This window comes from Carcharodon carcharias, chromosome 14 (genome assembly GCF_017639515.1).
Source record: "Carcharodon carcharias isolate sCarCar2 chromosome 14, sCarCar2.pri, whole genome shotgun sequence".
Lineage (NCBI taxonomy): Eukaryota > Metazoa > Chordata > Chondrichthyes > Lamniformes > Lamnidae > Carcharodon > Carcharodon carcharias.
In genome coordinates this window covers 109,893,001-109,911,186 of record NC_054480.1, presented here as the reverse complement: position 1 = coordinate 109,911,186, position 18,186 = coordinate 109,893,001, and the positions used below count along the sequence as shown (strand labels likewise).

At 41.4% G+C, this 18,186-nt stretch overlaps 1 protein-coding gene across 3 annotated transcripts in view; it reads right to left on the bottom strand.

Moving 5' to 3' along the window:
- Nucleotides 1-4,811: 4,811 nt before the first annotated feature.
- yju2 (YJU2 splicing factor homolog) overlaps nucleotides 4,812-18,186 on the bottom strand; it is a 60,648-nt gene continuing 47,273 nt past the window's right edge. For 2 of the 3 annotated variants that reach the window (XM_041205156.1, XM_041205157.1), the window contains 4 exons: nucleotides 14,512-14,693; nucleotides 13,527-13,653; nucleotides 11,858-12,035; nucleotides 4,812-5,805 (listed from right to left, as the gene is read on the bottom strand). In XM_041205156.1, the coding sequence (XP_041061090.1) occupies nucleotides 5,660-5,805; nucleotides 11,858-12,035; nucleotides 13,527-13,653; nucleotides 14,512-14,693 (633 nt within the window). In that variant the 3' untranslated portion in view covers nucleotides 4,812-5,659. The remainder of the gene's footprint in view (nucleotides 5,806-11,857; nucleotides 12,036-13,526; nucleotides 13,654-14,511; nucleotides 14,694-18,186) is intronic. The other variant, XM_041205158.1, reaches the window with a different exon arrangement.

Genomic DNA, 18,186 nt, shown 5'->3' with positions numbered 1-18,186 from the left:
AAAATAATCTGCTCTCTCCTTGCCAGAGAAACAATATATATGCATGTTCGGTTCAGTTGGAGGAGCAAAGATTGCACAAGGGAATAGGTATCTATGTCAAGTGAGATAAGGATGTCATGTTGGCTCCTTCAGTATTACTGTCACAATTCATAATATTGCAAGAAAAGCACCATTTAAACATCGTGATTTCAGCTTCCCAGCCCTGTATTTTCTTTACACTTTGAAGGACCGATGTGAGAAATTATAGTGGCTGAAGTGACCATTTTATTCACAAGAATAATCCATTCAGTGGCTAGGTTGTAGTTGGCTGCTCTCTTACATTTTTATTGTGTTCACTCAATCCTTCAGCTCACTACAGTGCCTGGGATGGAGGCCTGAACTGGTAGGTCTTTCAAGCTAACATTTGGTATTTTTTTTTAGTTTCAATTTTCTCCCCTCTTCTGAGGTGCTGACAGTTCTGAGGATACGCCACATCCTTTGCTGCCATTCTTCACACGTTGACCTATGTTACCTTGACAACAGCACTTTAAAAGTATTTTATTGGCACTTTGAGGAATCTGAGGATGTGAAAGATTCTTGATGATTGCACCTTTTTTCCTAGGCAGGGAAAGTCAGCAGAACATTCAACCACATTGAGCATCAAAACAGGGCCCTACCCTGCTCTCAACCTCCTGAAAGAGTGACTAGATAGTGATCAGGGACAGGAACTTTGGCTGACTCCCCCAACCCCACCTCCACTCGGCTTTAGTTAAGGGACACTGAGGCTAATTGTGGCATGTGTGTTGCCATCCTGACAGAGATCAGGCACATCATCACAGACCTGCGATTGAACCTTCCTGATCTATATATACCAGGTGCTGCCTTTACCAACTAACTCAACATGGGAACACAATAATCTTTGACAAATGTATTATTCTATTATCAGACAGAGATGGGGTGAAGGGTGATGAGGGAGGGCTATGTTGACTGGAGTGACGGTGCATTTTCAGGAATACCTTCAACCACCATATGCAGTCACTACTTATGACAGACTTAACAGCAAATCATCAGTCACCTGATCACTGACAGCTCTTCACTAGCTCAGTATGTGGGTGGTACAAGCAGCTGGTGGGTTCTTCTAGAGTGGTGTCTCCCCCAGACATGGTAACCCCACCATCTTATGAATCAAAAGATAAACTCTTAAAAATCAAGAGATATATAAAGACCTCATTTATAAGGTGGTCTTGTGGCACAGTGGATAGTGTCCCATGCCTGAGCTAGAAACTCTGGGTTCAAGCCCCACTCCAAGACTTTATGGCCAAGGAAAGTGCATTCATCATGTGGCCAAATATCAACTTCTAAATCCTTCCAACATGTCAGTGGTAAGAGTGGGAGAGATTGCAGGTCAGCCATGTGATGAAAAGAAATTGGAGCCTCTACCATCACTACTCATAGCTCCAGGGTTGCAACATACATGTAAAAGTGTGTGTTGCCACAGCAACTCAGTTACCTGGGTATGGTTATGGCTCTACCTGAGGGGGATGGGGCCAATGAGCCCACGCAGAAGCCAATAGATGCAAAGCTTAGGCGCCACAGCTGCTGAATACCAGGCAAGAAGAGAAGGTTCAAAGCCATTAGGGAGACATGATACCTGTGCAACACTGCCACAATGGAGGGCAGAGGGCATAGTGGCAGGGGGTGGGAAGGAGGGATTTAATTCTTAATACCTCAAAGCTCATTTCTAGAAATTTCCAGGTGTTTTGATGTGACTGGCCGACGTAAAAGCCAGTAATTTTTAAAAAATGCATTTATATAGCTCCTTTCACAACCACTGGATGTCCTGCTGTTGTAATTTAGGAATTAATATATTGAACAACAAGCTCCAAGCGTCAGTAACAAAAGGCCTCAGAGTCGAGGGGTTTCACCTCCTCTACTGTCTCCATGCAAGAACCAAAGCGCAGTGCTTACCCGACTCTCTCAGCTGCACACACACACGTACTGCCACCTGCCTTTTCTCCCCTTCCATCACACCTCTCTCATTTCATACCTGTTCAAATATAAAAGCACATTTAGTTGTAAATGGAAACCTGGTGACAGCAGCAAGACTCAGGACAAACTTGGTCTCCAGTGCTATTGGGTCTCCAGATTATGGGTCACTTATATGAAAATACCTTCAATGGCCCTACCTCCCCATCAATGTAAACCATCCTATTAACAGAAAGCCATATACGCAGATGGAAATAAGATTGGCACAACAATATTTCAGCATTTAATCATCCAGATACTAAAATGATTATTTTCCTTGTTTTCTGATGGATATTTTGGTAGGAAAATCATATTCAATATTTCACCATTTTAATTTACAGAAGTTAAATTAAATTCATAACATCATAAATCAATCTATAAAAATTAGTCTATTTTATATGCAAACATTTAACGTGAATTTAACATTTACTGACATATTGTGCATATTTTATGCAAAGGTCAGTGTAGGAGAATTTATAAACTACTCAGTGAAGCTGCAATTGTTTGTATGATTAATGTTTGCTATGCCTTTAACTGTACTGAGATACTGCTTTAAAAGTGATGTGTTGTTTTATAGGAAAAGGTTAGGGGTTAGGTACAATAGTTGTTGATCAGCAGACAGCAACCTGCTCCCGACCCGGGTTCCCTGAGCAAACGTCAGCAACAAAAAAAATCTTGAGATTTCAATGCCTTATTCCGAAATCATGAGTGAGGCTGAATTTGACTGAGAAATCGTGTCTCTAATGTCAAATCAGTGAGTGCTGGCAGGTATGAGCTCTGGGTACACACCCAGAGTTCTTTGGGGACTCCCATTGCTGTAATTTGAGTTACTTTGGGACACCTGTGGTCCCTGGTTTGTAACATCCTCACTGCAACAGAAGGAAGGAGACCCAAAATAGATCACCGTGTGACTAACTCAGCAGGCGTGAAAATATCTACCTAGCATATTTGCTTAAAACCTGTTACATCTCTAACTTTTTCCCGTTGCAATGAAAGGTTGTTGACCTGAAACATTAATTCTTCTTCTCTCTCTACGCATGTTACCTGGCTTGTTGAACCAATGTTTCCTTTTCTCATAACCTACCACATTTACTTGAATATATGCTGCATTTTCAAGTGTGAAACATAGTTTTGGGTGCAGTGTATTTGTAATTTTTAAATATTTTTTATTCTGTGGGGCACAGCACAAATTTGGGGTGTGGCTATTTACAAGTAAACAATGTATCTGTGAGGCCATTCTTGCCCCCTTTTTCTCCGCCTGTAACTGTATTTTCACCTTCTGTCTGTCCTCCTCTATTCCTTTCAGGTGGGCAAGGTGTTGCAGGGAAAGCAGCCATCAATGACTGCAGGCTGCATTTGAAGTGGAGATCAATTAGAAAATGTAACCAACAGCTACTGTCTCATCTTCCCCATCACGCATGTTTTCCCCAACTCCATCATATTCTACCCCTTCATCTTCCCACCACCCTCTTATCCATCATTGTGAACTATTCGTCCCATATGTTCTCCCCTTCACTGTAACTCAACTTATCCGCAGCCCTCCATCCCAGGTAGATGCCGAGGCTCCACCCACCATCAACCAGTTTCTCTCTTACCCTCCATTTTTGTGTCTCTCAAAGGAGCTTTGATTGATTTCAAAATTCAACTCATTAATCAGAATGAGGGTAACGGAACTACCCATCTGCCACACTCTCCGTCTGTCTTAGTTATTCGAAACTAGAATCTGTCTCAAAGTGTACAATTAGAACCAATGTTCTTTCCCAATAGCACCAGTTACTTCAAAATCCAAGTAACTTAAAAAAAATTGTAATGGATGTTCTTTCCTCTCACGCCACCATCCTCACCAACACTAAACTCTAATAGGAGCATATCAAATCATGTATTGTGGCAAATTAAGCACTGTGCGCATGATCATTTAGAGTAATCTGAATTCAACTCTCAGTCACAGCTCTGGAGAAAATCAGGTCCAAACATAGGATCTTCATATAATTCTGTGCTGTAATCATTTGGCCCATCGTGTCCAAGCTGGCTCTTTGCAAGACTGACTCACCAAGTCCCATCCACCATTCCCCCACCTTTTCTTTGCAGCCCTGCAATTTGTTTTCTCTTCACATATCCAGTTTTCTTTTGAAGGCCTCGATTGAATCAGCCTCCACCATTCCAGATTCTAACCACTCGTTGCAAACAAAAGTTTTTCCTCATGACACCATTGCTCCTTTTGACAAAAACTCGAAATCAGTATCCTCTGCCATTCTTCTGCCAAATCACTATCTACTCTACCCAGTCTCCTCATAATTTTGAACACCTCCATCAAATCTCCTCTTAATCTTCTCTTCCCTATGGGGAACAGTCCCAGCTTCTCCAATCTATCCTCATAACTTAGGTCCCTCATCCCTTGAACCACTTTTGTGAATCTTTTCTTACCCTCTATAATGCCTTCACAACTTTCCTAAAAAGTGGTGCCCAGAACAGGACACAATACTCTGGTTCAGGCTGAACCAGTGTCTTGTACACTTTATCATTACTTCTTTGCTTTTGGGAGAGATAAAAAGACGTTAACAAGATACAAAAGCTATTCAGTTACAGAGATAAAAATACAAGAGGTAAAAAAAAAAATCAATGGGAACCTGGTGGTTGTACACACCCTCATTATAAAATACCACAAAATATGTCCAACATCATGACACCTTTAAACACTAAAAATACATATTACAGGATCAGCTACAGGGGGGACAGCTACCTATAATCTTTCAATGAAGTGCATACATGATGCATTGGATTTAATATACAGATATTTCACTTTTGTATATTATGTATTTACATGTTTATTATATATTTTACAGGTCATAATCACATGAATAATTATATCTATAAACACAATATAAATGATTAACTTTTGCAGTCACAAACAAAATATTTTACTGTAGGTTAGGAAAATACAGCACTTAATATACATAATTAAAAATTAATACAATGTCTCAACAAAACACGTAGAGTGAGAGAAACGGCACAGTAGGGTTGCAATTCCACTTGGTTTGAAGTGTAGGAGAATGCCTGTAGCCTGAATTCTGTTATCGTGGAATATCCATTAATGATGTGGGGGCAGTGTGGAGGGGTCCACAGGATTTAAAATAAGACTAAAATCAGAAAGTTCTTCACAGAATAAGCAAGCTAATTATATTCACATTTAGTGATCTTTTGCATTAAGTCACAGAAGCAAAAACCCCAGGCACCATTTACCATGATGGGGGTAGTAGGGTTTTGGTGGATGTATGAGCTTGGACATGAGACTGGCATTCCAGCAAATACATTCAGTTGTACTGGCATATGTTTGATCTGATGAACGGCCTCAGTCAGTGCTGGAATTCTTGTAATGTAAGGCGAACAGCCATCTCATCTATATCCACAATGTAATTAAATAACAGAAAACCAAAGCATTCTCCCATTTGTTTTTGTTAAATAAAGAATTTCAAGCCTCACCATGTTTAAAAGGACCTTGGGGGAAGATTTCAATGTATTCCAAATTTATATAAACAGACATAATTATGACAACTGCAATTATTTACAGAGTACAGAAAAAAAAATCAAGGCTTTAGTTAGAATTGTCCATTTCTTGAAACAGCTTCACTGCTGTTGCCTGAATCCATGACCATGCTTAATCACTGCTGCTTCCTTCACTGTCAGAGTATGCCCCCAAAAGACTCAAGGAGGAATTACAGGCTGCTGATGCTTGCTGCACTTGTGCTGTACTTGATAACACTACTGAAGTAGGCGATACCACAGAATTCTGGTCATTGGTACCTAGAACATGAAAGAAAAAATGTACCATATTTATTTAAGAGACAAAGATTGTTACATGACTTGTCTGAGCAATTCATCTGTCTCTCTTGAAGATACTAATAACTGTGAACATTTTTGCATCTCTCCCAGATTGGCAGTTTGTTCAGCCCATATTTCCAAGGTCACAGCCGGATTAAGTGGCAGCATTCTCACCAGTCATTCATTCAGAAAACTGTGGGATGAAGTCCCATCCAGCCTTGAACACACACCCTAGGCTGGCACTCCAATGTAATATGGAGTGGGTGCTGCACTGTTGGAGGTGCTGCCTTTTGGTGAGATGGTAAATTGAGATCGTGATTGAAACTTTGGGTGGGCACAAAGATCCCATGGCAATATACTAAAACCCTAAATCTCTCCCTGAGTCTTAAAATAAATAAGCACTCATATTAGTAGGATCTTCTATGCGCAAATTGGGCGTCAGCTTTTACCAATATTGTTGACTTTAAAAAGTCATTTATTAACTGTAAAGCACTTTAGTAATTTCCAAGGATGTAGAAAGCACTACATAACTGAGAGTTCTTTCTTCTTTCAAGTCCCTCTCCCTCTCCAGGTTGGGGTCTAGATCTATGTATTGCTGGTACTCTCTTGTAACCTTTCCATCTTGTGTGTCATTTAGCTATTTTACTATGAAGGCAGCACATCTCAGCCCAATTCTGTCCCCATTCCCACATTTGCACAAGTTCCCTGTACAGCAGGGGTCAGCACAGCAATCAGGAGGAATCCCAATGGACTCTTTAACCCTCCTTTCTTCTTCTCCATGGCCCTAGCAGCACCGTGGACAGGCCGCTGATGCCACTCCAGCTGAAACCACATTACACAGCAGAGGCTGGGGCTCAACAGTGGAAGTAATGTGAGCCTTTTTTGCCTGCATTTGTTCAGCCTATATTTCCAAGGTGGTAGTAGCTTTACAAAAACTGACAGCTGGTTAAAAAGACTTGTACTTTATATAGCATCCTTCCCAACCTCAACATGTCAGTGAGGGGCACGCGAGGAGACAGGTGACTATGCTGGAGTGAGGCGGAGACAGAGTGAACAGCAGATTAGGTTCACGTGAGAATTCGGTGCACAGGGGAAAGAAGTGTGGTATACATAGGAAATATTCTATTATATATATTATAATAATATATAAACATGATATTCTAAGTTAATTCAGTGAAGTAAATTAAGTTAACTAAATAACATAAATTACAATGGCAGGACAGGTGTTATGTTGCAGCTGTGGAATGTGGGAGCTTGTGGATGCCAAGGCTACCCATGACACGCAAGTCTGCACAAAGTGTAAGCAGCTACAGGAACTCGATCAGGATTATTCATCTGGAAACCGAACTGCAGACACAGCGCAAAATAAGGGAGGAGAAGAAATACTTGGTCACTTTGTTCCGAAGACAGTCATGCCTCCTCAAATAGGATCTTCTGTTTTGGTCAGCAGTGAGGGACAGGAGAATGTGACCATCAGTAAGGCAGGTAATGGGACTGAGCAGAGAGTAGTGGAGGAGCCTCAGACTTGGCAATTGTCAAAAAGGTTTGAGATGCTCAAAACCTGTGTGGATGAAAGTGAGATCTCCAAAGTGGAAGAGCAGGCTGGCCATGGCACCATGGTACAGGAAGTCGTTCAAATGGGGAGAGCTACAGGAATGTAGTGGTAGTAGGGAGGCAGTACAGGAGACACTGTTCTCTGCAGCAAAAAGCAGGAGTCCAGACAGTTGTGTTGCCTGCCCGGTGCCAGGGTTTGGGACATCTGCTCAGGGCTGGAGAGGAACGTGCAGTGGGAAGGGGAGGATCCAGTCGTCATGATCCATGTAGGTATCAATGACACAGGCAGGACAAAGGAGGTTCTGCATAGTCAGCATGAAAAGCCAGGTACCAAATTAAGAAGCAAAACCTCAAAGGTAATAATCTCTGGATTACTACCTGAATTGTGTGCAAATTGCACAGGGCAAATAAGATTAGAGAGATGAATGCGCGGCTCAAAGACGGGTGTGGGAGAAGTGGGTTCCAGTTCGTGGGGCACTGGCAACAGTACTGGGGAGAGTGGGGGCTAAACTGTTAGGTCGGTCTACACCTGAACTGTGCTGGGATGCACGTTCTTATGAGTCGCGTAACTAGGGAAGTAGAAAGGGCTTTAAATTAAACAAGTGGGGGGGGGTGGTGGTGATGATGATCAGCTTGGATAGTTGTGGCAAATCAAGGGATACATTCAAAGGAGGAGACCCTAATAGTAATATGGGAAATGAAGGTCATAGAATAGCAGGAAGGGACAGAGAGATTAAACCTAAGAATACGTCAATAGTCCAGGTTAGATGTTACAAGAGTAACAAAAAGACAAAACTAAAGGCTTTTGTATCTGAATGCACATAGTATTCATAAGTAAATGAATTGATAGTGCACATTGAAGCAAATAAGTGTGATCTGATAGCCATTACGGAGATGTAGTTGCAGGCTGACAATGATTCGGTCCTAAGTATTGAGGAGTATATGATATTCAAAAACAGTAAGAAACTAGGTAAAGGTGGAGGGATAGCACTATTGATCAAGGATAACCTTGGTTCAGATCAGGGTGTAGAATCAGTTTGGGTGGAGATGAGGAATAGTAGGGGAAAGAAGTCACTAGTGGGAGTGGTCTACAGGCCCCCTAACAGTAGATAACCAGCTTGATATGCACCCCTTCCACAAACATTCACTCCCTCCACCACCGACGAACAGTAGCAACAGTGTGTACCATCTACAAGATGCACTGCAGAAACTCACCAAGGCTTGTTAGGCAGCAGCTTCCAAACTCACGACCACTAACATCTAGAAGGACAAGGGCAGCAGATAGATGGGAACACCACCACCTGGAAGTTCCCCTCCAAGCCACTTACCATCCTGGCTTGAAATATATTGCCATTCCTTCAGTGTCACTGGGTCAAAATCCTGGAACCCTCTCCTTAACAGCACTGTGGGTGTACCTGCACCACAGGGACTGCAGTGGTTCAAGGTGGCAACTCACCACCACATTCTCAAGGGCAATTAGGGATGGACAATAAGTGCTGCCCACATCCCAGAAATGAATAAAAAAAGCACAACGTAGGACAAAGCATACAAGAAATATTGGGTCCTTGTGACAAAGGGACAGCAATAATCTACATATAAACTGGAAAAATTAGACTGGCAGAAGTAGCCTCAGTGAGGAGTTCATAGAATGCTTGTGAGATAGTTTTTTTTAAGAACAGCACATTCTGGAACCAACTAGAGAGCAGGTTACGTTAGATTTGATACTGTGACAGGATTAATTAATAACCCCAGAGAGAAGGCACCCTTCACCCCTCCCCCACCCTCGAAGGGAGCAGCGACCACAATATGATCGAATTTGACATCCAATTTGAAAGGGAGAAAAGTAGGTTTAAGACTATATTTTAAACTTAAAAAAGGACAACCATGTGGGCATGAAAGCTGAGCTAGCTGAAGTGAAGTGGGATACTAGGCTAGGGGATAGATCAATAAAGAAGCAGCAGCAGATATTTAGGGGGCTATTTCAGAATAAGTATATGCCTACTATAAAGAAAAATTCTAAGGGGAGGACCCATCATCTGTGGTTAACTAAAGTTAAGGAAAGCATCAAACTTAAGGAAAAAGCATATAACTGCGCAAAGATAAATGGCAGGTCAGGTGACTGGTCAAAACATAAGAACAGCAGAGAATGACTAAAAGGTTAATCAGGAGAAAGAAAGTAGATTGCTAGCTAGAAATGTAAAAATGGACAGCAAGAGTTTTTACAGATATTTAAACAGGCAAAGACTAAGCAAAGTGAGTGTTGGTCCTCTAGAGAGTGACAGTGGGGAGTTAATAGTAGATAGTAAGGAAATGGCAGATGAAGTGAACAAATATTGTGCTTCTGTCTTCACTATGGAGAATACAAAAAACATTCCAGTAATAGCTATATGTCAGGAAGTGGAAGGGAGAGGGGAACTTAGTGAAATTACAATCACTAGGGAAGTGGTACTGAGCAAACTGAGCTGTGGGCTGGCAAGTCTCCGGGTCCTGATAGACTTCATCTTAGGGTCTTAAAAGAGGTGGCTAATGAGATAGTAGATGCGATGGTGTTAATTTTCCAAAACTCACTAGATTCTGGAAAGGTTCCACCAGACTAAAAAGCAGCAAATATAACCCCTCTATTCAAGAAGGGAGGGAGGCAGAAAACAGGGAACTATCGGCCAATTAGCTTGACGTCTGTCATGGGGAAGGTGTTAGAATCGATCATTAAAGAGGTTATAGTTGGGCACCTAGGGAAACTTGATGTAATTGGTAAGAGTCAGTATTGTTTCATGAAAGGGAAATCATATTTAACCAACTTATTGGAGTTCTTTGAAGGAGGAACATGAGCTGAGGGTAAAGGGGAGCCTGCAGACATGCAGTACTCGGGTCTCCAGAAGGCATTTGATAAGGTGCCACATCAAAGGTTATCACAGAAAATAAAAGCTTATGGTGTAGGGGTAGCATATTAGCATGGATAAAGGGTTGGCTGGCTGGCAGAAAACAGAGTATACATAAATTTTCTAATTGACAGGATGTGACAGGTAGAGTCCTGCAGGGGTCTGCATTGGGGCCTCAACTTTTTACAATTCATATCAATGACTTGGATGAGGGGAGTGAAGACATGGTAGCTAAATTTGCAGATGACACAAAGACAGGTAGGAAAGTATGTTGTGAAGAAGACATAAGGAGGTTGCAGATGGATACAAATAGGTTGAGTGCGTGGGCAAAAATCTGGCAGATGGAGTTTAATGTAGGAAAATGTGAAGTTGTTCACTTTAGCAGGAAGAATAAAAAGGCAGAGTATTATATAAGTGGAGAATGGCTGCAGAATTCCGATGTGCAGAGGGAACTAGGTGTTATAGTGCATGAGTCACAAAAGGTTAGTATGCACCATTGGCAAGTGGTTAAGAAAAATAAAGGAATGCTATCCTTTATTACAAGAGGAATTGAACATAAAAGTAAGGATATTATGCTTGTTTCCACTGGAGTTTAGAAGAGTGAGAGGTGACTTGACTGAAGTATATAAGATCCTGAATGGTATGGATAAGGTGAATGTGGAAAGGATGTTTCCTCTGGTGGGTGAGTCTAGAACTAGGGGGCACTGTTTTAAAATTAGGGGTTGCCCTTTAGGACAGAGATGCGGAGAAATGTTTTCTCTGAGGATTGTGTGACTTTGGAATTCTCTGCCTCTGAAGGCAGTGCAGGCAGGATCATTGAGTGTCTTTAAGGCAGAGGCAGACAGGTTCTTGTTAGGCAAGGGAATCAAAGATTATTGGGGTAGATGGGAATGTGGAATTCAAAACACAAACAGGTCAGCCATTATCATACTGAATGTTGTAACAGGCCTGAGGGGCTGAATAGCCTACTTCTGCCTCTATTTTGTGTAAATGTCCCAAAAGACTTCGTATCCAATTAAGTACTTTTCATATGTAGTCACTGTTGTATTGTAGGAAACGTATCAACTAACTTGTAAACAGAAAGGTCCCACAAATAGGGATATGATAATAACTAAATAATATTTTAGTGATGTTGGGCTGAGGGATAATTATAGGCGTAAACACCAGAGAAAACTTCTTTGCTGCTCTACGAATAGGGCCAGGGATCTTTTGCATCTACTTGAGGGGGGATATGGGAGCTCGGTTTAACATCTCATCCAAAAGGTAGGATTGGCACCTCCAATGATGTATCACTGGTGTGTCAGGGTCGATTTGTACTCAAGTCTCTAGAGTGGGTGGGTGACTTTGAGTGAATGCTACCAACTGAGGGTTATTCAGCTTACCAAATGTCATAAATATGAAGACCGTCAGGGCTGTGCATCATAGAAGATTGGATACATGTTCAACATCAAAAATCAAGGGGGGGTGCTATTGATAGGTACATTCACAGAGTGCCCACAGAAGTAAGTTAACCATAGTGCTTTCCTAATAAAACACATACTCAATTCCATCTAAAATTAGAAAAAAATACCAATTCCCCATATTTTGCACCCAATCCTCACCATCATTGGTCGGGCAGTCTTTCTGGACACTGTCACCTTTTCTAAGGATCGATGAATCTGCTTTTTTGGTCTGTGCTTTCTTCACAACTAACTTAGAGAGAGGAGGATTCCCAATGAGCTTTCCCACGCTTTTTTCCCAACTCTCTGGCTTCAGTTTCTTTTTCTGACAATCAGCATTCTGTTGCAGAGACAAATTAAAACCACAATAGAAATAAATGGACAATGATAAATACTGTATTAATTTGCACATGGGCTGCAACTTCTCAAAGCCAAAAAAAGCAGTGTTGCTAGCAGTGCAGCTTGGATTCATTTCAACCTATTGAGTCTCATGTTGATAACATGAGCAATCCTTCCATCTGCTTCTCCTTTACTACATTAATCAGGGATTTACGGGTTAGGCAATTCATTCATATCCTCTCATTCTTTCCCAGTTCCTTTAATTCTTTCTGAAAAGGTTCTGTTTCATACACACACACCCGTGATTAATGGTTACACAGGCATAGACAGCTTTCTGGTACCAAAGCAAAATACTGAGGATGCTGGAAATCTGAAACAAAAACAGAAAATGCTAGAAATAGTCAGCAAGTCAGGCAGCATCAGTGGAGGTAAAAACAGAGTTAACATTTCAGATCAATGACCATTTGTCAGAATGAAAATTGCACACAGAAAAGTCCCACAAGCTGTAGTACAATAATGACCAAATAATCAGTTTTACTGATGTTGTTTGAGAGCAAATAATAGGCCATGACAAAGGTTTGAAAAGTCATTCGACTGACATGTTAATTCTGTTTCTTGCTCCTCAGGTACTGCCAGACCTGTTGAGTATTCCTGTTTTTATCTAAGTCTTCTGGTGCCTTGGTCTTGTGAGCATCCTTCACATGAGCTTTGATGGTGATTGTTGGCTAGTTATTCAACACAGCTAAATCTGACCCTGCCTTTATCCAGGCATGCATACTGCTAGTTGGGATTCCTGAATGGCAATCAGGAATACAAAGCATGGCCAACTGCCTTCTTTCCATGGCCAATGGGTCCTGAGGCCAATCATAGCCACTCTACTCGTGCTGTGGCTGAGGTCAGCACTAACAGGAAATGCATCTGGGGCCTTTCTGCTTGATCTGGCTCAGCTACACACTGGAAAGTCAGCATTATCTAATTATCATGTGTATTCAGAGAGCCATACAGGATTGAATTAATCAGAACATGTTGGATTTTTCATTCCTTACTTGGTACCTGCATCATTCGTAGAAATAAATCTCGGGAAGCAGTACAAGGCCCAAAGATAGTCTCAGAGGATTGAGCCATACATGGAAAGACTGGAGGAATGATGAAAAGGTGGTGACTGAGAGAAGAACTCTCGAGAAGACTCAGAGGTAATTTAGAAAAGCTAAATCGAATTCATGCCAAATTGTGACAATAAGATACAGACTCAAACTGGAGAATGGGAAATTTAGAATGGATGTCCAAATGTTCCTCACACACAGAGTAAACACTAAATGAAAGGACTTCTGGGTGGAATATCGGGGGGAAAAATGGGGAAAACTGTTGATTTTTCCTGGATATCCTGAGCCAAGATGGGCTGAATGGTCTTCCTAAAACGCATCTACTTTGTGACAATGCATGAAGTCCATTTCTTAGTTTTCAAGCAGTTAGAATGGAATCAGAATTTTACCTCATTGAGTATATCTGTGGGCTTCCGAAGGACTTGAGGTTTCAGTTTGCAAGGTGGTTTAAGGGGTTCCTCATCAGAGTCCGAGTCTTCAAGAATTCTCTTTACGTGGGCGCTTTCCAACATGGACCTTTTAGGATAGAAACAGGTGAGATAAATCTACACAGGGAACCTATTCTTGGCAAGTAAACTCTCCACAGGGAAATGTACTGACAAGTATGCTTGGGTGGGGGAAGGGTGCGGAGCACAAGGGCAGCAAGAGAAGGCAGCGTCGAGAGAGATGGGAAGGAGGGAGTGAAATGGGATAAAATACTAGATTCTAAACTTCTGGAAAACTACAAAGTAGCAACATATGTGACGTAATGTTTTTGCAAATGCCCCAAGGTGACAGCTCTCAAGCTGGTTCTAAAAACTGTTCCATTGTTTCTCAATTTTCAGCTTCATTCAAATGGTGAATGGTTTGTATTTGTATTTTTGTGAAGGCAAGGGCACACAGTGTGACTGCAGCACCTCAGTTCTACTGGACCACTCCAGTCATAATACATCAGACATTGGAACAGAGGAAGCAGAACATGAAACACACACACAACAGCATCTGGTGCTAAATGAGTTGTGTGGATGTCACTAATAAGAATCATCAGATTTTTAAAAAACCTCTACAAGAAGGTCATGTGTTTTACTTTGAAGTAATGGGAGCAAAAGGTGAAAAAAAGATTTCTTTGGAGGTGGAAGTTAATGGCTGAATTCCATTCTCTCCTCCACCTTTTGCTGGGGCATCATTCCATCCCCGTACTTTGTGGAAACGATATCCAGAATCTCTAGATCAGCCTTAGGGTGCTGGCCCTATCTGGGGTGCTTCAGCACCACTCTGGTTATGACCAGCTAACTCAGCAGAAAGCTTTCCTCAGAATCCATCCTTCTTTTTGGTATCTGACTGCTCATCATTATTCGGAATGGAACAATTCTGCATTTTGAGAGTTTGACCTACTTCATCTCTCGCTCATCGTCCTCCTCTTGCTGTCGTTTCAGGTCCTCTTCATATTTTTGATACTCCAGTAACATGCTCTCGAAGTCCACATTGGCTTGTCGCTGGTTCAACTCCTTCAGCTCCTGCAGGTTTTCCAAGACCTCCATTTCCATCTTGGAGTCTTTAGTCCTGTTTTCCAGAACCTTTAAAAAGGATAAACACACTGAAGACTGTGAACGCTGGGATCACTGAAAGCCTGCAGCTACCATATTGCACACACTAGAAAAGAGTCATCTACTCTCCCTAATCTCTCGATATGTAGGCATTGGGCTACTACAATTGAAATCACCATTTAAATAAAGGGGAAAAGTCAATCAGGGTTGTGCACCTGTATACTATCCAGTGTCCTCTGCTGAATAGTATGCACTTAATAGTCAATGTCAAGATTGGACTGGGAGCATGGTTCCATCGATAGTGAACAGTCTCCCAGCATTAGCTGTCTAGGCTCAGCCATGAAGAAGGGCCCATGGATGAGCTACTGGAAGATACCTGTGCGTCTTCAGAAAGGGTCAGCACCTTTATGACTTGTAGGGAAGAATGCCTGTGCCTTTTGGCATTGGTTACAGATTAGAGATCAAGGGAAAAAATGGGAGGACCTCAAATATTCAAAAAGACTAGGTACAAAAATAACTACCTAATTAATGGGGTTGGAATACAGAGCTGGATGTTATGTTACAGTTATATAAAGCTCATTCTGCATTTAGTTCTGGGCATGCAGCCCAGAAAGCATACGTTAGCCTTGGAATGGGGTGCAGCACAGATTCACTCGAACGATACAGGGGCTGAAAGTGCTATATTGGTATGGACAGGTTGCATAGATTAGACTTGTGTTCACTTGCATGTAGAAGATTAAGGGGTGATCTAGTTGAGGTTTTTGGGAGGATTGAAGGGTTTGAAAGGCTAGAGAAACAAAACTATTTTCTCTGCTGGAAGAAATACATGCATTTATATACAGTCTTTCATAACTTCTGGATGTCCCATTGCGTTTTACAGCCAACAAAATGCTTTTGAAGTGTAGTCATTGTTGTAATGCAGGAGCCCAGGAAGAACTTTTTCACACAAAGTGTAATGGAAATCTGGAACTCCCTCCCTGAAAAAGCTGTCGTGACTAGGGTAAATGAAATTGATATTGCTACATTTCTAATAATGTGAAGAGCTACAGAACCAAGATGGGTAGATTGAGTTAAGATGTAGATCAGCCATAACTGATAAGGCTTGAGGGGTTAGAACATAAGATGTAGGAGCAGAATAGGCCATTCAGCCCATCGAGTTTGCTCCGCCATTCAATGAGATCATGGCTGATCTGATAATCCTCAACTCCACTTTCCTGCCTTTTCCCCATAACCCTTGATTCCCTTACTGATTAAAAATCCGACTATTTCAGCCTTGAATATACTTAGCGACCCAGCCTCTACAGCCCTCTGCAGTAAAGAATTCCACAGATTGACTACCCTCTGAGAGAAGAAATTCCTCCTCACCTCTGTCTTAAATGGCTGACCCCTCACTCTGAGATTATGCCCTCTGGTCCTAGAATCTCCCATAAGGGGAAACAACCTCTCAGCATCTACTCTGTCAAGCCCCCTAAGAATCTTATATTTTTCAATAAGGTCACTTCTCATTCTTCTAAATTCCAATGAATACAGGCCCAATCTTCTCAAGAAAATCCCTCCATACTGGGGATCAACCTAGTGAACCTTCTCTGGACTGCCTCCAGAGTCAGTACATCTTTTCTTAGATAAAGGGACCAAAACTGTTCATAGTATTCTAGGTGTGGTCTAAGTAGTGCCTTAGATGTTAAGCCAACTGGCCTATAGTTACCCGTCTTTTGTCTACCTCCCTTTTTGAATAGGGGTGTTACATTGGCAGTTTTCCAATCCTCTGGAACTTTTCCTGAGCCTAAGGATTCTTGGAAGATTATTACCAGACTATCCACTATCTCTGTAGTTACTTCCTTTAATATCCTAGGATGCACTACTTAGTGCCTTAGCAAGACTTCCCTATTTTGCTACTCCATTCCCTTTGAAATAAAAGCCAACATTCCATTTGCCTTCCCAATTACCTGCCGAACTTGTATGCCAGTTTTTTGTCATTCATTCACGAGGATGCCCAAATCCCTCTGTGCTGCAGCTTTCTGCAGTCTTTCTACATTTAAATAATATTCAGCTCCTCTATTCTTCCTGCCAAAGTGCATAACCTCACATTTTCCCACATTTTTGCCCACTCACTTGACTGTGTGTCATCCTCAACACTTGCCTTCCCACCTATTTTTGTGTCATCTGCAAACTTGGCCATAGTAGATTCACTTCCCTCATCCAAGTCATTAATATATTTTGTAAATAATTGTGGTGCCAGCACTAATCCCTGTGGCACTCCTGAAAATGCTCCCTTTATACCAACTCTGTCTTCTATTAGTTAGCCAATCCTCTATCTATGTTAACATACTACCCCAACGCCATGGGCTCTTATCTTATTAAGTAGCCTTCTGTGTGGTACCTTTATCGAACGCCTTTTGGAAATCCAAATATATTACATCTACTGGCTCCTCTTTTTCAATCTTGCTTGTTACCTCTTCAAAGAATTCTAATAAATTTGTCAGGCATGATTTCCCCTTCATGAAGCCATGCTGACTCTGCTTGATTATATTATGCATTTCTAAATGCTCTGTTATTACATCCTTTATAATAGACTCTAATATTTCCCCAATGACGGATGTTAAGCCAACTGGCCTATAGTTACCTATCTTTTGTCTACCTCCCTTTTAGTATAAGGGTGTTACATTGGCAGTTTTCCAATCCTCTGGAACTTTTCCCGAGCCTAAGGATTCTTGGAAGATTATTACCAGACTATCCACTATCTCTGTAGTTACTTCCTTTAATATCCTAGGATGCAAGCCATCAGGTCCAGGAGATCAATCGGCCTCTAGCCCCATTAGTTTCTCTAATGATAGTTCTTGTATTTATTTCCTCACCCCGCTTTTGCCCCTTGATTATTTAGTATTTTTAGAATGCTTTTAGTGTCTTCTATTATGTAGACTGGTGCAAAGTATTTATTCAACTCCTCTGCCATTTCCTGGTTCCCCATTATTATTTCCCTAGCCTTATTCTCTAAGGGGCCTATGTTCATTTTGGCCTCTCTCTTTTTTATATATTTAAAGATCTTACAGTCTATTTTTATATGACTTGCTAGTTTACCCTCAAAGATTATTTTCTCCCTTATTTTTTTGGTCATCTTTTGTTGGTTTTTAAAACTTTTCCCAATCTCCTGGCTTACTATTCATCTTTGCCCCATTGTTTTTTCTTTCAATTTGATACTTTCTTTAACTTCTTTGGTTAACCATGGTTGGTTTATCCCCTTCCTAGAACCGTTCTTCCTGTCTGGGATATATCTTTGTTGTGAGTCATGAACTATTTTCTTAAATGTCTGCCATTTTTCAATCATCTTTTCTGCGAAACCCCTTTCCCAGTCCACTCCTGCAAACTCTGCCCTCGTTCCATTGTAATTACCCTTATTTAAGTTTAGCACAGTTGTTTCTGACCCAAGATTCTCACTCTCAAACTGAATGCTAAATTCTACTATGTTATGGTCACTGTATCCTAGGGGATCTTTTACTCTGAAAACATTTATTAAACCTACCTC